Source organism: Salvelinus namaycush, chromosome 11 (assembly GCF_016432855.1).
Source record: "Salvelinus namaycush isolate Seneca chromosome 11, SaNama_1.0, whole genome shotgun sequence".
In the NCBI taxonomy this organism is placed as follows: Eukaryota; Metazoa; Chordata; class Actinopteri; order Salmoniformes; family Salmonidae; genus Salvelinus; species Salvelinus namaycush.
In genome coordinates, this window is record NC_052317.1 from 30,265,165 (window position 1) to 30,290,103 (window position 24,939).

At 42.7% G+C, this 24,939-nt stretch overlaps 2 protein-coding genes across 3 annotated transcripts in view; both read right to left on the bottom strand.

Moving 5' to 3' along the window:
- The window catches only part of LOC120055994 (NPC intracellular cholesterol transporter 1-like), a 30,128-nt gene extending 7,596 nt beyond the window's left edge, over positions 1–22,532 (bottom strand). Inside the window, exons 1-15 of one of the 2 annotated variants that reach the window (XM_039004108.1) lie at positions 22,374–22,532; positions 13,168–13,296; positions 12,900–13,006; positions 12,505–12,668; positions 10,662–10,829; positions 9,403–9,652; positions 9,212–9,294; positions 8,700–9,070; positions 8,227–8,453; positions 7,890–7,990; positions 7,363–7,465; positions 7,094–7,211; positions 6,472–6,654; positions 6,224–6,338; positions 3,611–3,738 (exon numbers count right to left, since the gene is read on the bottom strand). In XM_039004108.1, the coding sequence (XP_038860036.1) occupies positions 3,611–3,738; positions 6,224–6,338; positions 6,472–6,654; positions 7,094–7,211; positions 7,363–7,465; positions 7,890–7,990; positions 8,227–8,453; positions 8,700–9,070; positions 9,212–9,294; positions 9,403–9,652; positions 10,662–10,829; positions 12,505–12,668; positions 12,900–13,006; positions 13,168–13,296; positions 22,374–22,445 (2,319 nt within the window). In that variant the 5' untranslated portion in view covers positions 22,446–22,532. Of the gene's footprint in view, positions 1–3,610; positions 3,739–6,223; positions 6,339–6,471; positions 6,655–7,021; positions 7,212–7,362; positions 7,466–7,889; positions 7,991–8,226; positions 8,454–8,699; positions 9,071–9,211; positions 9,295–9,402; positions 9,653–10,661; positions 10,830–12,504; positions 12,669–12,899; positions 13,007–13,167; positions 13,297–22,373 lie in introns of both variants that reach the window. The other variant, XM_039004107.1, reaches the window with a different exon arrangement.
- A 184-nt stretch (positions 22,533–22,716) lies between these two features.
- Positions 22,717–24,939, bottom strand: part of LOC120055996 (epidermal growth factor receptor-like) — a 99,449-nt gene continuing 97,226 nt past the window's right edge. The window contains exon 27 of the mRNA XM_039004109.1: positions 22,717–24,896. Within this exon, the coding sequence (XP_038860037.1) occupies positions 24,466–24,896 (431 nt within the window). The 3' untranslated portion in view covers positions 22,717–24,465. The remainder of the gene's footprint in view (positions 24,897–24,939) is intronic.

Consider the following 24,939-nt stretch of genomic DNA (forward strand, 5'->3'; position numbering starts at 1 on the left):
TTCAAATCCCACCGTACCTTCTCCACTATGCAATCTGGTTTCCGAACTGGTCATGGGTGCACCTCAGCCCCGCTCAAAGTCCTAAACGATATCATAACCGCCATCAATAAAAGACAGTACTGTGCAGCTGTCTTCATCAACCTGGCCAAGGCTTTCAACTCTGTCAATCACAGTATTCTTATCGGCAGACTCAACAGCCTTGGTTTCTCAAATGACTACCTCGCCTGGTTCACTAACTACTTCTCAGATAGCGTTCAGTGTGTCCAATTGGAGGGCCAGTCTATGGGGGTGCCACAGGGTTCAATTCTCGGGCCGACTCTTTTCTCTGTATATATCAACGATGCCGCTCTTGCTGCGGGTGACTTTGATCCACCTCTACACAGACGACACCATTCTGTATACATCTGGCCCTTCTTTGGACACTGTTAACAAACCACCAAACGAGCTTCAATGCCATACAACACTCCTTCCGTGGCCTCCAACTGCTCTTAAATGCTAGTAAAACTAAAATGCATGCTCTTCAACTGATCGCTGCCCGCACCCGCCCGCCCGACTAGCATCACTACTGTGGACGGTTCGGACTTAGAATATGTGGACAACAATAAATACCTAGGTGTCTGGCTAGACTGTAAACTCTCCTTCCAGACTCACATTAAGCATCTCCAATCCAAAATTAAATCTAGAATCAGCTTCCTATTTCGCAACAAAGCATCCTTCACTCATGCTGCCAAACTTACCCTCGTAAAACTGACTATCCTACCGATCCTTGACTTCGGCAATATCATTTACAAATTAGCCTCCAACACTCTACTCAGCAAATTGGATGCAGTCTATCCCAGTGCCATCGGTTTTGTCACCAAAGCCCCATATACTACCTACCACTGCAACCTGTATGCTCTCGTTGGCTGGTCCTCACTACATATTCGTCGCCAAACCCACTGGCTCCAGGTCATCTATAAGTCTTTGCTAGGTATAGCTCCGCCTTATCTCAGCTCACTGGTCACCATGTTCTCTGCTGCCAATGACTGGAACGAATTGCAAAAATGACTGAAGTTGGAGACTTATCTCCCCCTCACTAACTTTAAGCGTCACCTGTCAGAGCAGCTTACCAATCGCTGCAGCTGTACACAGCGCATCTGTAAATAGCCCATCCAACCACCTACCTCATCCCCATATTTGTTATTCTTCTCTTTTGCACACCAGTATATCTACTTGCACATCCTCATCTGCACATATATCACTCGTGTAAATTGCAAAATTGTAATTACTTCGCAACTATTGGCCTATTTATTGCCTTACTTCATTTGCACACACTGTATAAAGATTTTTCTATTGTGTTATTGACTGTACGTTTGTTTATCCCATGTGTAACTCTGTGTTGTTGCTTTTGTAGCACTGTTTTGCTTTATCTTGGCCAGGTCGCAGTTGTAAATGAAAACTTGTTCTCAACTGGCCTACCTGGTTAAATAAAGTTGGAATAAAATAACAAATTAAAAGGTGACATCAGTGCACTGCTCATTTGAAGTAGGCTGTGATGTTCATGCTTAGCTGGGCATGACATGGTAATAATGAACCTGGGCGTTAATAGTGACAGAGAAAGCTGACAGATACTCCAGCAAGCCAACCCTACCCTAGTCCTGTGAGTCATCACCAGTCCTTACCACCGTCCTCACCAGTCCTCTCAGAGGAGCAGCAAATAGTGTAAGCATTTCTGTTTTTTAATCCCCAACCAAACTCACCTCTTAGCACACCTTCTGCTTCTGAGTCACCCCACAACCCTCCTCACCAGGCCCTCCGTGACCGGTCTGGAGCGTGAAGTCACGAGCTCTACTGGTCGGCTACAGCATAGCAACTTAGCGGTGCTAAAAGCCCTGGTCTGCCCTAGAAAGCCTATGTACATTACGATCGCCAGAACGGCTAAACAAAACTTGTAGACGGACATTTTGGGCTCTAAAATGTATTTATTACAATCATGTTTGATCCCCATAGTGAATTATTTTAAAGTTCAAAGGATCACATGCTGACACAGACCAATCACGGGCCGGCAGGCTACGAGGAGGCTCCCGCCCTCATGCATGTGCACCTAAGGGTGTGTTTTGTGCTGCGCTTTTATCCTCTGTCTAGTTCAAACGTTATCACGTCTAGTGTTCTCCATGGTTAAGTCTGTCCACCATGGTTAAGTCTGTCCACCATGGTTAAGTCTGTCCACCATGGTTAAGTCTGTCCACCATGGTTAAGTCTGTCCACCATGGTTAAGTCTGTCCACCATGGTTAAGTCTGTCCACCATGGTTAAGTCTGTCCACCATGGTTAAGTCTGTCCATCATGGTTAGTGTAGTTGTATATACCTATTATAATGTGTGATTTTATTGCATTTTATCCTGTTGATTTTCTTGTGTATGTAAAGTGAATTTGGATGTGGTGAAAAGCTCTTAAAATCAAATGTATTATTATCCAGATGAGAGCAGAGTCAACAAGCCTGTCAAGTGGAGATGGAGGTGCTGACCAACGTCTATGGGGCTGACAGAGGATGAGTGTGGAGAACAGAGGATGACAGTATGACAGGGTTTAAGTGCCTTTGAACGGGGTATGGTAGTAGGTGCCAGGCGCACCGGTTTGTGTGTGTCAAGAACTGCAACACTGTTGGCTTTTTCAAGTTCAACAGTTTCCTGTGTGTATCAAGAATGGTCCACCACCCAAAGGACATCCAGCCAACTTGACAACTATGGGAAGTATTGGAGTCAACATGGGCCAGCATCCCCGTCGAACGCTTTCGACACCTTGTAGAGTTCTTGCCCATAAATGTTGGGCTGTTCTGAGGGCAACTCAATAGTAGGAAGGTGTCCTTAATGTTTTGTCCACTCAGTGTACATCATATGTCTGTCTGAGGTCATTCTTTATGATGACAGTTGCACAAATGATAAAGAAGTCTACAAACATATAAAAATACAGAATCGAAATAATGTATGTGTAGTCCACTCTTTTCTCATGGGGTAATCCAATCTAGCCTAACCGAGTTGGGATGGGTTGTTGTGATGGTAGCCCATTCACTTTCCATTCTCCGGTGGAAGGCCCATGGCCACATGATACCTAGACTAGATAGGGTACTTATTAACTTTGCGCAAATTTGAGTTTGATTTTACAATGCGAGTCAACATGCCGGCATGTTCTGTATTTAACTGTACTAATCGTCACTCGAAAGAGTCTAATCTTAATTTTTCCAATAAATCAACCGGAATTCTGATTATCATAGTATTTGCTGTCCGTTTTGTTTTCCAATGTTAACCTGGCTAAGTTCTCGGTAACAGTGAACTTTCAAATGAATCTTCGGATGCAAAGGTTTAACAGTAGGCAAGCATCAGGTTCCTATACATTAAAACTAGGTTGACTCTCTCTGGCAGGATGAAATTGACTACGTTGACCATGATCCTTTGCTAGTTACAGCCACTTTCACCATGCCCCTTAGTGATTTTTTTGTGCCATTTAGACCTATTCAGCAACATGGCACGCATCAAATTCAAATACCTCCGGCTTCATGCGCCATTGGGAGTTTTCCCATAGTCACGTCAGCACTATCACTATTTACTGGTTGTAATGTCCATGCGCCTCACCTCCTGCCTCTTGGCGTCCAGGCCCAGCAGGCTGACGAAGCAGCTGATCTGTAGCAGAAAGTCAATGAATACAGCTAACCCAGCAAACAGGGAGAAGGTCCGCACCGCTGGCATAGTGGACAGGGCCCCTGGAGAAGAAAATAGTATTTAACTCATTGACAGAGCTCCAGACTAAAGATTGTGGTTACAAAACATTTGCAGTCAATACTGAAATCCATAGAAAGGACCTAGCTGACATCTTCAATTATCTACATCTAGTGTGTTGAGACATACTACTTGGCTACATTATACAATATGTTTGATTGTTGTATAATGTATGATAATTGTAATTTGATGGTTGCTTATATTTGTCCTATTTTAGACATGTACACATGTGTATTAATACACGTGTGAATTGGAAATGTTTGTTCATTTTTTTATATCCCAACTCTCCCTGAGAAACCCTCAGAGACCATGGAGCAATTAGGGTTAAGTGCCTTGCTCAATGGCACATCAACAGATTTTGCACCTTGTCGGCTCAGGGATTCGAACTAGTAACCTTTTGGTTACTGGCCCAACACACTAACGCTAGGCTACCTGCCGTCCTTAGTATGCCAAGTAGTTGGTGTCAACACTAGAGGTGTTAAGTGATTGAAGGTTACAGGTAGGGCTGTAGCGGTCACAACATTTTGTCAGCCGTGATTGTCAAGCAAATAACTGACGGTCTCACGGTAATTGACTGTTGATTAACATAAACACATTTAGCACCTCCTGGCTTCCACACATAGCCTACATGCAGACCTTTGGAACATCTATATTTAAAAAAAATACTAATAAATCTATGGAATATAGCCCATTATTTATTTTAGACCGGTCTAAAGAAACATGATATGAAGAAAATGTAGTCTACTTCAGAAGAACAGAATACTCTAAGTTGTCCTTATGTTAGGTCTTGATCTGGCTATACCATATTACTGTAGGCTACACTAGGTCATTTAGCAGACAAGATTTGCTTAGAATACCGTGGCATTATTTTATAGTAAGAATACAATTGAACAAAGACAAATAAAATAGAAAGGACATTTTCTCCAAACGACATGCAGGTATTCTGTGTTAAGCGGTTAACAAAGAAACAGGTACTCCTATATGCTTAATTTAGAGTTATTTATGTAACTTTAGTTGACACAAACATTGGGTTACATGTTTTGATTTTTAATACATTCTAAGGATGCATGATGCGACTAATGATGATTTGAAAAAAGTTGCATGAACTCTGCTTCGGTTTAAGTGCAGGCTGTACACACTTCATCAGTCTCTCATTCACAATTTGACACGCACTTGATAAATGCCTCAAATTTCTCAGCGGAATCCCCTGTGTGTGGCCATAATGCCCCCTGAAAAAAAGTCTAGACCTTTTGCGGCCAGTGGCCGTTGTGTCCCTGGGCTGAATGTAATAATTATAACTCCCTTCTCCCTGCGTGCTCCGAAGCACCTCTCACTCACATGGCGTTCCGTCACGTGATCGGGTCTTTCTCACAGGCTACCAAGTGAAGACAGACACATTCAGACACTTGCGTCCTTATCCAATTCTGAGGTGCATATTGAAGACATTGGAAGAACTGCCACATTTACTTTTCGTCAGCCAACAAGATGAGTATGCCTAACGAACAGCAAAAGTACTAGCCTATGTCAATCTACCATCCCCCATAGCACAAAAGTTGACCAAATTTGAGATTTTTGCTTCCAACCGCCGTGTCTTTGTGAGATGCAGAGTAGGTGAACAGATGATCTCTGCATGTGTGGTTCCCACCGTGAAGCATGGAGGTGGTGTGATAGTGCTTTAAATGGTGACACGGTCTGATTTATTTAGAATTCAGGGCACACTAAACCAGCATGGGTACCACAGCATTCTGCAGCAATACGCCACCCCATCTGGTTTGCGCTTAGTGGGACTATCATTTGTTTTTCAACAGGACAATGAGCCACCTCCAGGCTGTGTAAGTGTTATTTGACCAAGAAGGAGAGTGATGAATTATGACCTGGTCTCAACAAAGACACGACTTCAAACCAATTGAGATGGTTTGGGATGAGTTGGATCACAGAGTGAAGGAAAAGCAGCCAACAAGTGCACAGCATATGTGGGAACTCCTTCAAGACTGTTGGAAAAGCATTCCAGGTGAAGCTGGTTGAGAGAATGCAAAGAGTGTGCAAAGCTGTCATCAAGGTGGCTATTTTGAACAATCTCTGCACTTAAATAGCAAATGGAGGACGCTCTCCCATGGTTAATTTTCATGCCAGCAAGGCCTAGCCTATAGAAAGCTGATGGGATCCACCTATCAGCTTGCATAGCAATGAAAATTTTGCGCAACATGAGCTCATGGGCTTTTATGAAGTGTTTGATTCGATTTTTGTTTACATTTGCATTGATGTCAGAGTGATTAGAGGGTCAATAGAGTGCTGAGTACCAGGCAGTTAGCAAGTTTGGTAGGCTACTAATGACCATCAGCAGCAGAACTTGAAGAAGCCTAAAATATCAAATCTAAACAGTCAAGTGGAATTTGACTGCCTTCATGATCACTGGTGTGGCGGTAATATGGTCACCGTAACAGCCCTAGTTACAGGTCATTCTCATACCCAGGAAGAAAGCCACGGTCTCAGAGAAGGAGGAGAGGAACATGCTTGGAGCCACGTCTCCTAGGATACGGCCTATCTGCTGGTGCAGCTCTTCATGAGGCATCCGCTCATCCCTCTGTACAACACAACACACAAGGAGGTAAATAGTGTGTGTGTGTAAAAACAGAGTCAAAACTGGTATTCAAAACTATGTCCAATAAATCATGGTTAGTGTAGTCAGACAAGCATCAGGCGAGCATAATGCCTACCTGGTATGTCTGTACAATGATGAAGATGTTGTCGACGCCCACGGCTAACACCAGGAAGGGGATGACCTCGATGACGATAAGTGTGAGAGGGATGCCAGCGTAGCTGAAGATGCCCAGAGAACAGGCCACTGAGCTCAGCACGATCACAATGCCCGCTATGCCCAGGGAGATCTTAGAGTCCACCTGGGAAGGGACAAAGACAATGAGTTGCTCACATTTAAAATGTGTCATTTAGCAGACACTCTTATCATTTTTCTGACGTTTGAGTTACTGGATGCATTGTTCATTCCTTCTCAATGCTTTCGAAATTAGTTTTACAAACTCACACCGCAAACGATATGATCTTTGCAAATGAAACAGATATTGTGTTACTAAATGAAATGGTGAAAAGGTGAACAGCTGGACAATACACTATTGTAAAGTGAGTTAGTTGTCTCACCTGTATATGTCTGAAGCTGTGGATATGCCCCAGAGCCAGGGAGATGTAGACGAACATCATCTTACTAAATTAAATAAACTATTAGAATGTCTGAAGTTAGTTACTACTAACCAATACTCTCCTGAAGCTGTGGATATGTCCTAACGCCAGGGAGATGTAGACGAACATTATAGCATAACTGACCACGACAGTGCTGAGGTCACTTTCGCTCTCACGGTTGATCTCATCCTCAATGCTCCTCTCAGAGTTGAAGGAGATGGTCAGGTTGGGGTTTGTATAGTTCTTCAGGAAGCTGATGAATCTGGAAACAGAGACATGGAGGGTTGTGTTAGTGCAATGGCAACTCATGGCACAAAACCAAACCATTTTTGACTTGTGAAATATGAAATTATTTTAGTCTATACACTAGCATCTGAAGGTTGATAGCTAAAAAGTATGAGCTTATTGCTCACTCTTTCTCCCAGGCCAGAGCTTTCCCCAGCTTGACAGTGTCGTTATGGTAGTTGTTGACAGGAAACGTGATCACTAGAGCTGTGGCGTTGTTGTAGTTGGTTGCTACAGTGGGGAAGAAAGATGCAAATATGTCATGGTCAGGGAATTTGTGTTGACAGTAGACAAACTATAGTAAATCAATACAGAAGATACTGAAGGATAGCATATCCAAGAGATTCAAAGCTGCAAACAGTCCGAGACAGCTAATTACACCCAATTTTACACAGGCCAATTACCACAAAAAAAGTGGTCTCTCTGCATAATAAAAACTATAAAATCAAACTACAAAACATTTGTGCTTAAACTGACTATATAAAAAGGAGTTATGTAAGCATTTTTAGCACTGACAAGTTTTCCCAATTCAAACAAACAAATAATACAATTAAACATACCTACAGAAAAAGCAGCACAAAATAGAAAGGTATATTGCCCACTGACTAGTACATTATATTTATTTGTGTGATGATGTACATGTATCCCCACTCACCATCATAGCCTCCCAGGACCAGCCAGGGGAAGATGGGGCCTCCGTAGGTGCCCAGGCAGGGATCGTGGAGCAGACTGGTGTCGTTGAGGGACGCTGGGGCACTACACACAGGAGAGACAGAGCAAATGCTTTAAGAACTCTGAGGTAATATACACAAATCTATGACTACTATTCACCATTTACAGCTATGAGTATATACTTGCTGAAGGGAAATGAGCAGCAAGAAAGGAGTTGAGTTGAGAGTTGGAGAGGAACTCCAACTAGTATAACCTCATGAATTCAGCAGCATTCCCCAGATGCAGATGTCACTAGAGAATGTGTTCCGAGGGCCACTCACCTGACACAGTAGAGGAAGTGTGTGTGGTAGTCTGCATAGACATAGAACTCATCTCCTATGCTATGGTCCAGCTGTTTGTGACTGTTCTGGAAGTAGTTGAGAACACTGAGGATGGTACAGTTGTCGTTGTATGGGGCCAGTGGGGCCAAGCAGATATCCTTTAGGGTCACCTTCTGGTCCCCGTATGAGGCCACTATGTTCTCTATGTCCGTCTGGAGATCCAACACCTGAGAGATGAGCGATTGTGGAAAATTGAGAGAGAAAAACAAACTAAAGCTATAAAATGTCACATCAGAACTAAGGCAAGGACCAAAGATGTCTTCCTGAATTGGTCTACAAGAGAGCGAATATATTATTGGCTCGCAGATAGCTTGAACCAAATGTCCACAACTAATAATCCCATTGAAAATGCTACAACAATTCCATCTGAAAGTATCAATCACCACCCAGCCAAGTTCCTCTACCTAACCCACCTGGTGGAGGACGTCCTTGTCCAGGGGGGCTCCGAAGGGCATGGCAGCCCCCGCGGGGTACGGGGAGTAGGTGGATTCTGACTGCAATGTGGTTGTGATGATGAGCTGCTCTGCCCTGAAGAAGGGTCCAAAGTGGCTGTCAAAGTAGTCCTTCTCCTGCCTAGCCTGGCTGCTGGGCGAGGACCACAGCTCCACAGGGTCCGTGGTGATCTTCATGTAGACCAGGCCCCCTGAGCAGGCAGCCACTATGATCAGGCTGCCCAGGATGACCATGAGGGGCTGCCGTACGCAAAATGAGCCCCAGCGGGTAAAGAGGTAACGCAGGGCGTTCTCAAAGTGCTCGCCCAATGTCTCGCCACACGACACATCCACTGAGAGAGAGAGAGGGAAGACAGGAGGTTACAGGTCAGATCGTAGCAAGAACAGGTTTGTAGGTGTATCTTACTGAATATTGTGCCTGGTTATTTTCCAAAATGAGACAGAGTCAGATCTCATGCCAAATAAAAGAGTACCTTGATCAATGCTGTCATTGTTCAGAGAGTGAGGGTTATTGCTGTCCAATATTGGGCCATACTCAGACTCAATTCTCCTTTTTCTGAATAAGAAATAAGAGAAAGAGACAAGCATTACATACTGCTCCAAAATGGCACTGAATAGACAAGCATTACATACTGCTCCAAAATCAGTGCCCGTCAGTTATCACCTGTAGCACCAGGTGCCGATCACGGTTCCCATGAAGACAAGGAGGAAGGCCATGTAGGAGATCCACATGATGATGACCATAGCGCTGATGCCCAGGATGGTCCATGGTGGGGGCAGGGGAGGGGGGACAGGCTGGGGACCACAGGCCGGGCTACAGTCCTGGCAGGAGCAGGGACCAGAGCCATCCTCCAGACCCTCCGTACAGTCGTATGTCTTGTTGTTCATGGGGGTCATACCGGATACTGACACGTCTGGAGAGGTGAGGGTGGTACGAGGATGTTGAGTTATTTGTTGTGATCATTAAAAATGAAAGAAGAAAGCATTAGGCATAAGTACTCAATATTGTGTTATTGTACATATTACAAACACTGAACAAAAATATAAAACGCAACATATAAAGTGTTGGTCCCATGTTTCATGAGCTGAAATAAAAGATCCCCGAAATAGTCCATATGCACAAAAAGCTTATTTCTCTCAAATGTGAACACATTTGTTTACATCCCTGTTAGTGAATATTTCTCTTTGCCAAGACAATCCCTCCACCTGACAGGTGTGGCATATCAAGAAGCTAATTAAACAGTATGATCATTACACAGGTGCACCTTGTGCTGGGGGCAATAAAAGGCCACAAAATTGTGCAGTTGTGTCACACAACAAAGCCACAGATATCTCAAGTTGAGGGAGCGTGAAACTTGCATGCTGACTGCAGGAATGTCCACCAGAGCTGTTGCCAGGTAATTTGATGTTCATTTCTCTACCAGAAGTCGCCTCCAATGTCGTTTAAGAAAGTTTGGCAGTACATCTAACCGGCCTCACAACCGCAGACCACGTGTATGGGGCGAGCAGTTTGCTGATGTCAACGTTGTGAGGCCATGGGGTTATGGTATGGGCAGGCATAAGCTACGGACAACGAACCCAATAGCATTTTGAATGCACAAAAATACCCTAACGAGATCCCGAGGCCCATTGTGAGGCCCATTTTTTTTTTAAGGTACCTGTATTCCCAGTCATGTGAAATCCATAGATTAGCGCCTAATTCATTTATTTCAATTGACTGATTTCCTCATATGAACTGTAACTCAGTAAAACCAATGAAATTGTTGCATGTTGCGTTTATATTTTTGTTAAGTGTAATTTCACAGAGACCAGTGACATTTTCAAACAGTGAAATGACATATCTGATTACCCTTGTTGGGACATCCAAACCTTGCATGTACAAAATGCAAATATTCTGCGTTTGTCCATTTAACATAATTTCACCTGAGAATATAGGGATGATGGTGAAGGGACTCTGTCCGTTGTTGATGTCGAACATGTACTCAATCCAGTTGGTGGCGTTGCAGTCACTGGCATCTTTCCCACAGAGCAGTGACAAGGCCTTCACATTACTGGAGGGAGCCTGGACATCCTGACAAGCATTGTACATGGCTGCCAAGAAAGAAGACCAGAATTATATTAAACAACTTGGCACAGACCAACATCTGTAGCATTAGGTCAACAATAGTTATGCTAGCCAAGGGAAGTGATTGCGTTTTTCGACTCTTCAAGCTGTGACCTTCAACTGCATTTTGACAAATGCAGCACAACACAGGGGTGTTAATCTGACCCTTAGTTACCCAACTAATTGCATAATACAAGGAAATTAATTAGTTTGTAGAAATCTACTTATCAAGATGTTCACTGGCACTGCTACTTTGTCAGCATATACTACAAGCCCAAAAGTATGTAGACACCTGCTCGTCGAGCATCTCATTCTAAAATAATGGGCATTAAAATATGGAGTTGGTTCCCCATTTGCTTCTATAATAGCCTCCACTCTTCTGGCTTTCCACTAGATGTTGGAATATTGCTGGGGGAACTTACTTCCATTCAGCCACAAGCGCATTAGTGAGGTCGGGCACTGATGTTGGCCGATTAGGCCTGGCTCGCAGTCGGCCTTCCAATTCATCCAAAAGGTGTTCAATGGGGTTGAGGGCAGGGCTCTGTGCAAGCCAGTCAAGTTCTTCCACACCGATCTCAATAAACCATTTCTGTGTGGACCTTGATTTGTGCAGTGGGGCATTGTCATGCTGAAACAGGAAAGGGCCTTCCCCAAACTGTTGCCACAAAGTTGGAAGCACAGAATCGTCTAGAATGTAATTGTATGCTGTAGCATTAAGAGTTCCCGTCACTGAAACTAAGGGGCCTAGCCCGAACCATGAAAAACAGCCCCAGACCATTATTCCTCCTCCACCAAACTTTACAGTTGGCACTATGCATTGGGGCAGGTAGCGTTCTCCTGGCATTCACCAAACCCAGATTCATCCGTCAGACTGCCAGATGGTGAAGCGTGATTCATCACTCCAGAGAACGCGTTTCCACTGCTCCAGAGTCCAATGGAGGCGAGCTTTACACCACTCCAGCTGACGCTTGGCATTGCGCATGGTGATCTTAAATAAAATGTTATTGGTCAAATACATATATTTAGCATATGTTATTGAAGGTGTAGCAAAATTCTTGATCTTAGGCTTGTGTGCGGCTGCTCTGCCATTGAAACCCATTTCATGAATCTCCCGACAAAGTTATTGTGCGGGCGTTGCTACCAGAGGCAGTTTGGAACTCGGTGGTGAGTGTTGCAACCGAGGACAGACGATTTTGACATGTTCAGCACCCGACGCCCCCGTTCTGTGAGCTTGTGTGGCCTACCACTTAGCGGCTGAGCCGTTGCAGCTCCTAGACGTTTCCACTTCACAATAACATCACTTACAGTTGACCGGCGCAGCTCTACCAGGGCATACATTTGACGAACTGACTTGTTGGAAAGGTGGCATCCTATGACGGTGCCACGTTGAAAGTCACTGAGCTCTTCAGTAAGGCCATTCTACTGCCAATGTTTCTCTATGGAGATTGCATGGCTGTGTGCTCGACTTTATACACCTGTAAGCAACGGGAGTGGCTGAAAAAGCCAAATCCACTAATTTGAAGGGGTGTCCACATACACTATATATACAAAAGTATGTCTCAAACTGTGATATAAAGACTGTGCCCACTAGCTGGATAATGACCATAGGAGTTGGCTCTGACAGCACAAACAGAGTTGGGACCAGGAAATGTGCCACCTCACCATTGGCAAATGTCTGTCCAATGTAGTACTGGACTTCCACCACATTGGTCTTGTTGGCAGCTGTGTCATTAGTGAACTGGGTTCCATTCATAAAGAGACTCTGGAGGGGGCTGCAGGTTAGCTCACAGAACAGGTTCATCAGGTTGAAGAAACAGGCTGGGCATCTGGAGATGGAGAACACAGAGAGTCAGGATAAAGAAGCGTATTATTATTATCATCATCATCATCATATAAAGAGACCTTTAGAAGGAAACAGCTGACAATGATAAGATGCCAACAAAGCTAACTTACTGCCAAGGCATCTTGCTAAACTATAGCTATATATAACGGGGGTCTGTCCAAGTATGGCACACGTAACGTCAAAGTCCCTTTTGCAAAGCCACCATGGTACGTACCGAGAGAGGAACTGTAGGGGCAACTGAAGGCTCCCTTTCAGAGTCTGGAGCTGCTGGACATCACAGCACAGACTCTGGTTCCCATAGTCATAACCTGGACACAGCTCCTACACACAAACAGATACATACACGGTATAATTTCCATGACCTAACTTGGTTTTGCGAAAGTAAAACATGTGAGACAGAACACATTTCAATGTAAGTCAACTGTCATTTCAGAAGGCATCTTGAGAACCAGTTCAAAGAAAGCGTCCATGGTCAACCGTACCGTGAGCAGCTCATGGCCCTCTACTGGAAGTGGGATGGGAGGTCCTGTATAGTTGCAGTTGTACTTCTTCCCCGGGACCTTGTCGGACTCACCACACTCACCGTACCACACACAGTGCTGGGCTTGAACCTGAGAGAAGATAGGTAGGCTACTTATCAGAACTTAAATTTGCTGTTCTGTAGGCTACATATGCTGCACCATGGATGCACATTTTACAATGCTTTTGTTGCGGTCATTGAAGGCCCTCAAGAAAGTGTTAGTCGAGTTTCCTTCTGTTCATTTGAATTGGTGAGATTAGTTGCTACTGTGTAAAAGTCAAAAAGGCACGTAGGCACTGTGTTTGAATGCTAAAGACAACAAATGGGTAAATCCATTTGAATTCAATCACTTTTTGACAGGATTTCATTTAAACAAAACTTTCCATACATGTTGGTCAATGGAAGAAGTCAGAAAGTGACTTTCTGGACCTGAATGCCAAAAGACGGGTCCTTTCGAGGCGCATAGTTGGCTAATATTACACTCAGACGTGGTATAGAGAAAATAGTGAAAATAACCACAAGGTGCACAAGATGTCAGCTCACTTCTGCTTTAATTTAGCAAGAATATAATTTGGGTAAATCATTTGAATTCTATCACTTTTGACAGCAACGTTTTTGTTTCGAACGAAACCTTCCATACATATTTGTCCATGGTAGAAGTGCTCAGAATGTGACTTTTTGGACCTGAATGCCAAAACATTCAAGAGATAAAGGTGCTCAAAGGTGACTCCTTTTGCATACCCCACCATACCATGAGACATCCATGTCTTCATCACTGGAAAAGATAAAGGATTGAAATTGATATCATTTAAAAGCTTACAAACAGGGTTGTCAAACTATTTGATAGTTTATTGAATTTAAAAATAAAATGGATGCCCTTTTTTACTTTTAACGTAAATTCTAAAAACGTGTACAGTGCATTCGGAAAGTATTCAGACCCCTTGACTTTTTCCGCATTTTGTTACGTTAGACTTATTCTAAAATTGATAAAAATAATTCCCCCCCCTCAGTCTACACATAATACCCCTTAATGACAAAGGAAAAACAGTTTATTTTTTGCAAATGTATCAAACATAAAACTGAAATATCATTTACATAAGCATTCAGACTCTTTACTCAGTACTTTGTTGAAGCACCTCTGGCAGTGATTACAGCCTCAAGTCTTCTTGCGTATGACGCTACAGGCTTGGCACACCTGTATTTGGGGAGTTTCTCCCATTATTCTCTGCAGATCCTCTCAAGCTCTGTCAGGTTGGATGTGGAGCATTGCTGCACAGCTATTTTCAGGTTTCTCCAGAGATGTTCGATCGGGTTCAAGTCCTGGCACTGGCTGGGCCCCTCAAGGACATTCAGAGACTTGTCCCGAAGCCAATCCTGCGTTGTCTTGGCTCTGTGCTTAGGGCCATTGTTCTGTTGGAAGGTGAACCTTTGCCCCAGTCTGAGGTCCTGAGTCTGGCCACTCTACCATAAAGGCCTGATTGATGGAGTGCTGCAGAGACGGTTGTCCTTCTGGAAGGTTCTCTCATCTCCACATTTCTAAAAAACTGTTTTTGCTTTGTCATTATGCGGTATTGTGTGTAGATTGACGAGGACATTTTATTTTTTTAACTACATTTTAGAATAAGGCTGTTACGTAACAAAATGTGGAAAAAGGGAAGGGGTCTGAATACTTTCCCAAAGGCACTGTATACTTAAAATTAATTTCAGCATTTTTTGTGCATATATCCCGTTTTACGCCATCTGAGTTTGTGTTGTGCCCGCCATCGGTTGAAACACAACATGCTCTTGAATACAGGGTGAGTGTCATTTCAAATCATACAAATAGAATTCATGGATTCAAAGATGGTTGCCGGTCCACACACCGTCAAATTACATAGGTTTTCCAATGGAAGATTGACAGTATAATTTAAAACATATTCCCATTCAAGTCAACATTCTCTGATGTCTGGAGCTCCAACCATCTGTGTGGTACCATTTGAAAGTTGAAATTAAAAATGTATTCCCATTTTAGCCAAAACGTGACACCCTGTATTCAAGAGCATGTCGTCTCAACCAATGGCGGTCACAACACAAAAACCTCATATAAAACAGGGTCTAAACTACAACATATGAATATGAAAATAATCTGAGTTTACACATTTTTGATCATTGATATTAAAAAAGGTTAAAAAATGAAATAATGTCTTACATTTTTATTTTTTTATCTAGAAATGAAATAGTTTGACAACCCTGTTTGTAAGCTTTTAAATGATATCAATTTCAACCCTTTATCTTTTCCAGTGATGAAGACATGGATGTCTCATGGTATGGTATGCAAAAGGAGTCACCTTTGAGCACCTTTATCTCTTGAATGTTTTAGCATTCAGGTCCAAAAAGTCACATTCTGAGCACTTCTACTATGGACAAATATGTATGGAAGGTTTCGTTCGAATCAAAAACGTTGCTGTCAAAAAGTGATAGAATTCAAATGATTTACCCAAATTATATTCTTGCTAAATTAAAGCAGAAGTGAGCTGACATCTTGGGGTTATTTTCTCTATACCACGTCTGAGTGTAATATTAGCCCTGTGTTTCAGATTCTAAAATAAAACCTTCACTTCCGCAAATCACGTGCTGTGGTCTTCCGCGTTCCACTTTAAATCTACTCTTTCCATGGTTGACTTCCTAACAAGTTTCTCTCGGTTGTACTGACTGATAATGTACAGTACACACTGTGCCGTTTTTTTTGCATAGCTCACTCGACAGACTTGGTTGTTTCCCTTATTGTCACGGTCAGGGGTTTCAAGTAAATCACAGTAAGATGCACTCTACGACTAGACTGAACTCACTAATTATGTGTTGCTACTGTTAAATTACTTCCAACATGTCTCTTATGAGTTATTACACTGGCATTTAAAGGAGGGGTGTGTTTGAAGACTTTAATGCACTTATTTTGTGCCTTTTCTGTGACCAGACTTTGGCTGTGCTCCACCTAGTCTAAAGCCTTGTTCACACTGCTGAGCCTACGCCACTGCATACACACCCGTTGTTAATATGACAACTAATGTAGCCATAGATAGATACAGCGAGGCGTGTCTTAACGTGAACACGCCTCTGAGTAGGGTACACCCGTAGGGTACTCCCATTACACCCATGTTAAATTGCCTACTTCACTCATATATATATATATATATATATATATTTATATAAAAAAATAAAAAAAGAGAACAGCAGGTTAAATTATTATTATTACTATTGTTATTTGTATCACAAAATGTACATATTGGTCATTTTTAACATTCGTCATAATCCCAAACAGGATGATCAGAGACTGTCGCATGGAAAGTACATAACAATTATCAGCCAGAGCCGAAAAGCCGGGGTGTATTCATTACGGAAACAGTTTACCATTTCAGAACAAAATAGAAGCAAACACAGCAAAAGTTGCTATTGCAAAATCAGGTAGGTCCTTCCCCGTTTCGTTCCATTTGCTTCAGCTCAAGAAACGCTTTGCAACAGAATCGGCGTAATAAATACAGATACAGTATACAAATACTGTTGCGTACCATTTTTGTTTGAACAATAGTTTCATCAACTGCCCAAGGACAAGGTTAGACGAACCTCATGGGTTCAGGCTGTTACGCCGCAGTGATGGAAAGCTGTGGCCTCCAGTTACTCGATACATTTAGCTACAGTGCATTCGGAAAGTATTCAGACCCCTTGACTTTTTCCACTTTGTTACATTACAGCTTTATTCTAACATGTATTAAATGTATTTTTAGCAATTGTATAATTAAAAAGACAATTTACATAAAGTATTCAGACCCTGTACTCAGTACTTTGTTGAAGCACTTTTGGTAGCATTTACAGCCGCAAGTCTTCTTGGCTATGACGCTACAAGCTTGGGAGACCTGTATTTGGGGAGTTTCTCCCATTCTACTCTGCAGATCATCTCAAGCTCTGTCAGGTTGCACAGCTATATTCAGGTCTCTCCAGAGATGTTCGATCGGGTTCAAGTCCGGGCCACTCAAGGACATTCAGAGACCTGTCCAAAAGCCACTCCTGCGTTGTCTTGGCTGTGTGCTTAGGGTCGTTGTCCTGCTGGAAGGTGAACCGTTGCCCCAGTCTGAGCTGAGCGCTCTGGAGCAGGTTTTTCCCATCAAGGATCTCTGTACTTTGTTCTGTTCATCTTTCCCTAGATCCTGACTAGTCTCCCAGTCCTTGCCACTGAAAAACCTCCCCACAGCATGATGCTGCCACCACCATGCTTCACCGTATGGATGGTGCCAGGTTTCCTCCAGACGTAACGCTTGGCATTCAGGCCAAAGAGTTCAATCTTGGTTTCATCAGACCAGAGAATCTTGTTTCTCATGGTCTGAGAGTCTTTGGATGCCTTTTGCAAACTCCAAGCGGGCTGTCATGCGCCTTTTACTGAGGAGTGGCTTCTATCTGGCCACGCTACCATAAAGGCCTGATTGGTGGAGTGCTGCAGAGATGGGAGAACCTTCCAGGAAACAACCATCTTCACAGAGGAACTCTGGAGCTCTATCAGAGTAACCATCGGGTTCTTGGTCACCTCCCTGATTGCTCAGTTTGGCCGGGCGGCCAGTTCTATGAAGAGTGTTGATGGTTCCAAACATTTTCCATTTAAGAATGATGAAGGCCACGGTGTTCTTGGGGACCTTCAATGCTGCATAAATGCTTTGGTACCCTTCCCCAGATCTGTGCCTCGACAAAATCCTGTCTCGGAGCTCTACAGACAATTCCTCCGACCTCATGGCTTGGTTTTTGCTCTGACATGCACTGTCAACTGTGGGACCTTATATAGACAGGTGTGTGCCTTTCCAAATAATGTCCAATCATTTGAATTTACCACAGGTGGTCTCCAATCAAGTGGTAGAAACATCTCAAGGATGATCAATGGAAACGGGATGCCCCTGAGCTCAATTTCGAGTCTCATAACAAAGGGTCTGAATACTTATGTAAATAAGGTATCTGTTTTCGCATTGTCATTATAGGGTATTGTGTGTTTATTGATAAACATTAATTTAATCAATTTTAGAATAAGGCTGTAACGTAACAAAATGTGGAAAAAGTCAAGGGGTCTGGATATTTTCCAAATGCACTGTATTTGTGTTCAAAGCACTAAGTCGCCAACACTTACTTGTATCTAACGAGCTATGTGTATTGCATAATGCTTGCTAGTTACCTTGTAGTAAAGATGGACTAGTGAGCTGTATCTATCCAAATAACAGCTATAGTATTCTTCTTTATGTGGATATTTATGCAAACCTGGAGATTCCACCAAGTAGGTGTATATGTCACCATAGGGTACTTTCGGCCATTGGGCATGGTTGTCTCCCCAGCAGGTCTCCGGCAAGTTGAAAGGACATTTAGGTAAGCCAACAACAACCAACTTTTCTAAATACCTAGACCGTTCAAGGGCAGGCAAAGACTGGAAGCAGTAACGACATATCTAAGTACTCCAAATTAGATCGAGATTAGCTTTATAGCTAGTTAGCTGGCTGGCCAGCGTGAAATGTTAATCTCGATCTAATTTGGAAGTACACTTAGGTTGGAGTCATTAAAACTCGTTTTTCAACCACTCCACAAATTTCTTGTTAACAAACTATAGTTTTGGCAAGTCGGTTAGGACATCTACTTTGTGCATGACACAAGTAATTTTTCCAACAATTGCTTACAGACAGATTATTTCACTTATAATTCACTGTATCACAACTCCAGTGGGTCAGAAGTTTACATAGACTAAGTTGACTGTGCCTTTAAACAGCTTGGAAAATTCCAGGAAATGATGTCATGGCTTTAGAAGCTTCTGACAGGCTAATTGACATCATTTGAGTCAATTGGAAGTGTACCTGTGGATGTATTTCAAGGCCTACCTTCAAACTCAGTGCCTCTTTGCTTGACATCATGGGAAAATCAAAAGAAATCAGGCAAGACCTTAGAAAAAAAATGGTAGACCTCCACAAGTCTGGTTCATCCTTGGGAGCAATTTCCAAACGCCTTAAGGTACAACATTCATCTGTACAAACAATAGTATGCAAGTATAAACACCATGGGACCACGCAGCCATCATTCCACTCAGGAAGGAGACACGTTCTGTCTCCTAGAGATGAACGTACTTTGGTGCGAAAATTGCAAATCAATCCCAGAACAACAGCAAAGGACCTTGTGAAGATGCTGGAGGAAACAGGTACAAAAGTATCTATATCCACAGTAAAACAAGTCCTATATCAACATAACCTGAAAGGCCGCTCAGCAAGGAAGAAGCCACCGCTCCAAAACTGCCATAGAAAAGCCAGACTTCGGTTTGCAACTGCAGATGGGGACAAATATCGTACTTTTTGGAGAAATTACCTCTGGTCTGATGAAACAAAAATAGAACTGTTTGGACATAATGACCATCGTTATGTTTGGAGGAAAAAGGGGGAGGCTTGCAAGCCGAAGAACAACATCCCAACCGTGAAGCACGGGGGTGGCAGCATCATGTTGTGGGGGTGCCTTGCTGCAGGAGGGACTGGTGCACTTCACAAAATAGATGGCATCATGAGGCAGGAAAATTATGTGGATATATTGAAGCAACGTCTCAAGACATCAGTCAGGAAGTTAAAGCTTGGTCGCAAATCGGTGTTCCAAATGGACAATGACCCCAAGCATACTTCCAAAGTTGTGGCAAAATTATTTTAGGATAACAAAGTCAAGGTATTGGAGTGGTCATCACAAAGCCCTGACATCAGTCCTATAGAACATTTGTGGGCAGAACTGAAAAAGCGTGTGCAAGCAAGGAGGCCTACAAACCTGACTCAGTTACACCAGCTCTGTCAGGAGGAATGGGCCAAAATTCACCCAACTTATTGTGGAAGCTTGTGGAAGGCTACCCAAAACGTTTGACCCAAGTTAAACAATTTAAAGGCAATGCTACCAAATACTAATTGAGTGTATGTAAACTTCTGACCCACTGGGAATGTGATGAAAGAAATAAAAGCTGAAATATATCCCTCTACTATTATTCTGACATTTCACATTCTTAAAATAAAGTGGTGATCCTACCTGACCTAAGACAAGGAATTTTTACTAGGATTAAATGTTAGGAATTGTGAAAAACTGAGTTTTTAGCCAAATGTATTTGGCTAAAGTGTATGTAAACTTCCGACTTCAACTGTATTTTATGCCATCTATTGCACCTTGTCTATGCCGCTCGGCCATCGCTCATCCATATATTTTTATGTACATATTCTCATTCACCCCTTTAGATTTGTGTGTATCAGGTAGTTGTTGGGAAATTGTTAGATATTACTGGACTGTTAGAACTAGAAGCACAAGAATTTCGCTGCGCTCGCATTAACATCTGCTAACCATGTGTATGTGACCAATAACATTTGATTTGAGACAAGTCACATGGCCAAGAACCAGAATTATATCTGATTTCAAACCCCCTATGAAAGTGATTTGAAATGTGGCTTGAAATATCTGATTCCATTGTGCTTTTTGGCTGGCTGTCCAGACTGCAGGAAAAATAACAGATTCTAATTGGATAGGATTTAGATTTTTTTTTTGAGTCACTTCAAACTGCCAATGTGAACAAGGCTTAAGCCTCTGTCTGTTCGGAGTCTGACAGAGATATTGTGTTTGTGGGGCAAGTTCAAAAGGCACTCGCCATGCACCACCAAACCATTGAATCAGCTGCCTAGGAGGAGGATGGCACACCTAACAGGCTAAGTAATGTCAAATGTATTTTATTGGTAGTGTACACAGTTGCAGATGTTATCGCAGGTGCAGCGAAGTACTTGTGTCTCTAGCTCCAACAGTGCGGTAATACCTAGCCATACAAAACAATACACAAATCCCAAAAATATAAATAAATGTCTGGTTCAAGCAGGGGAATCCCGAAGAGCAACTCCAGTTACTTCCTTGATGATACAGGTCTCCCATTACAGTCGTTTTCAGTATCCAACATTTGTGTATTGTTACTCCATATAGCCATACAGTCATTGCCCTTTTGCTGCGTGTTGTCGTGAAGTGTATTGGAAATTATTTGACTGTATGAATGAGGACTGATCAACTTATTTTAGGAATGCAAATGACTGCGCGAGTACAAAGATAGCACTTGTCAACTTTAACAATGGGCTATTGAATTCCATTCCACGAGAGAAAATCTGATCAAAACATGAGTTGCTTTGGGTCGTTTGTTGGATTCATGTATTTTGGGGCAGGAGGACGCACATCAGTGGCTTTGAAGAGGTCTCGCTCTCACTTGAATCAGAGTACAGTAATTTGCATGTAAGCCCATGTCACGCAAATATTTGATTTGAGATAAACAAATGTGGTTATTTACTTTACCTTGCTGAATAGCTAACGTTAGCTGCATTTGATGAATGACTTTCGAGCTACATGACAGTGACGCAAACTATTTCGTCATGTCTGGGCCGTTTGCTTACTAGCTAGCTCGTAGAGCCATATTTATTTTAGCTTTCAATCTCCTAAACCAGGCTTCTCCAACTGGCGGCCCGAAGCCGGACGAATTTGGTTTTGTTATTTTTTTATTGTTGGACATTAGACTGTAAAAACACCAGCAAATCAGCTCCAAGTGACTTTCATTTTGGAAATCAGTTCCAAAGTATTGCCAAATAGATGTGTGATCGTATACAAATATAAGCACGGTTTGAAATTATGTTTTTGTCAAATCTGTTTGGTCTTGCAGTCTACAAATTATTTGTAGTCATGTTCCGGTCCCCTGACCATCCGCTCAATAAGAAATCGTCCAGCGGTTGAATCTCGTTGATGATGGTCAAAACTAGCTACTAGTACAATTTGTAGCTGGCAGCTGATTTTAGTTTATTGATGCCAGCTACCGCTATCTAGTTACTTTAGCAAGATACTTTACGTTAAACGAACACACCACCTTGTAAGCATGAACAGGACTTGATTTGGGTAAGCAAACTTGCTAGCTTTTTGACACTGATTTAGCTCGTTTGACACACTTTAGCAAGTTAGTAGGGGTGTGCCGTAATAGCGTTAGCGTTTCTGATGATTGAATCAACAAAACAAGTTAGCGAACGGTTAACGTTACTGCAAGCAACCGGCAGCTTGCTAACTATACGCAACAAGAGATTAGCTAGCTAGCAAAATAAGTCTATAGAAAGCTATTTAATAGGTAGGTGGACTTACCCATTTATAATGTCCCTCTGTCAAAATTATGAAGAGGAAAAATAAATAGTTTATTTCTGATAAGAGCCCCATCCCTCTTACTGTCACAAATACTCCACTGGCATTCCAACTACAGTAACAACTGACGTTATAACTAGCTATATGAACCCCCCAAAAACTTCGGCGTTTCCTGTTATGCTCAAGTCTTCTTCATTACGACATTGGTGACTGAAGAACAACAATTTGGCACACTGCTGCAACCTACCGGATTGGAAAGTACGAGCACTAGCAATATTGTGAAATGTAAAAAAAAAAAAAAACTTTTGACACACAAAACATTGTATTTTAACAAGAGATCCTTTAATAATCTTGTATGTTCAGTTTAATAAAACAGGTTGAAAAACACACTCAGATTTGCTGTTGAACAGTGTAAATGTCTTTAAAGAAAACAATGTTTTATTAATTTTCACTTTGAAATGAAATAATTAGTTCATGAATAGGTGTATATTTATATATAAAGGGACAAGACCATTTAGATGAGGAATGTTGATAGGATAATTTATAGGTGACCATATTGAGTATATTGTACACAGTATAATCTCACACTTATCTTGGGGCTCCGGAGTGGCGCAGCAGTCTAAGGCACTGCATCTCAATGTTAGAGGCGTCACTACAGACCTGATTCAATTCCAGGCTGTATCACAACCGGCTGTGATCGGGAGTCCCATAGGGTGGAGCACAATTGGCCCAGTGCTGTTAGGGTTTGGCCGGGGTAGGCTGTCATTGTAAATAAAGATTTGTCCTAGTAAAATACAAATGATCTGTATATGTACCTCTGTCAAACAGCAGGCTCTCAAATGTCAAGTAACTATTTCATATATTCCTTCAAAACGGTTAGAAGATTTACAGATGTAGTGTCAGAACTAAAGACCTAACTGTTCAAGACAATAAGCAACAACACAGAGATATACTAATATTGATTATTTTACACCGGGGCACCAACAGGGGTCAGTGTGTAACCCATCTGGCCATATAATAAAGGCTATAGAGCCCTCAAATTAAAATCTGGACCTCCAAGCCAGTTTCACTGCAATTTTCCTCTAATCAGAGACTGATTTAGACCAGGGACACCAGGTGGATGCAATGAATTATCAGGTAGAACAGAAAACCAGCAGGTTCCTGACCTCATAGTGTACGATTTGAATACCCCTGCTATAGAGCCTTCAGCAGAGTCATCAATAGCAACATTTGACATTGTTGTGTCCTCATGAAACCCTCCTTCAGAAAGAGTGCCGTCATGATTCAGAAGTTCCTCCCTCAATGAACTCCATGGACCAGCCACCATCAGTGATGAGAGCCTCCTCCTTCCCACTTCTGACACCAACGTTCAGCAACATTTGACTCCAGTGGGTCTCAAACTGCAGGTTCCACACACAGAAGAGCCGAGACATCTAACTGTTGTTCTAACAGTTTCAAGCCCTTAAGCTGTGGAAGGTAAATACCCAATAATACTATATACTCAATACACCAATCCAGTATGAGTGACATCTTTAAGTACTGTTTGTGTTGGCAAGAAAAGGGTGAGCTGTCACATATAATAGTATTTCTGGAGCATCTGACATCAAGGATTGAAGGATACACTATTGTCTAGTAATAGTGTTTCTCCACTTATACATTCTGATCACAACGTTTCATTGTGCAACATGACAACTCTTATGGGTTTCTGATAGGCCTATAAGATACTGTAGCCCCTAAGGTTTTCTCTTGGTCTTTTGAACACAATGGAGTGGAATACACCCAGACCCAGAGCCTAATTCCTATCACATGATTCACATCTCTATCTGTTCAGACACAGTTTGAAATGGAAGAGGTTTTGGAATGCGGAATTTCATAGTACTATACAATACTACAACTGGTGAAACAAAATGGAAAGCTGCACTTATCTCACTTCTGGCTTCTTTAGGCAGGGATAAATACAATGCAAAGTACAATACAATCCATGGTACCGCTACCCCTCCTAAACAAAGACCTCATGTCTTCTCTCAGTAGGATAGAGAGCCTTATTCCCTGGTGTCTTATTCCCTCCACAGTGGGAGTAGAGGGGTAACAGGACTCAGTTTGGGCCCACGTACTCTGCGTTCTCTGCGGCTGGGATGTGGGTCTTGATGGAGGGGGTGAAGTCCTGCTGGTAGTCTGGGTTATCTATACTGTTTTGGGGCTGGTTTTTCTGGACGCGGTGGAGAACACCATTGGAAATGGGGGAGAGGCCATTGGAGGTGGGGGAGAGGAGACCATTGGATATGGGGGAATGGCCGTTAGCAGTGGGGTTGAGGCCATTGGAGATGCCATTGGAGGTGGTGGGGGAGAGGAGGGAGGGCTGGAGGGTGTTGAGGTACTCAGGCCCCACTGCCCCGTTCTTATAGCAGTTCAGGTACTCTGCCTCTGTGTCGTCTGAGGATATGGTGGGGAGGAGGGTGCGAGGGGGACCAGGGTGCTGGTATACAGGGTTCATCGTGTCCGAAACTCCGTTCTGGTTAATGTAGTCTGTGGGGCAAAATTACAGGAGTTACTTACTACAGCAGGAAAA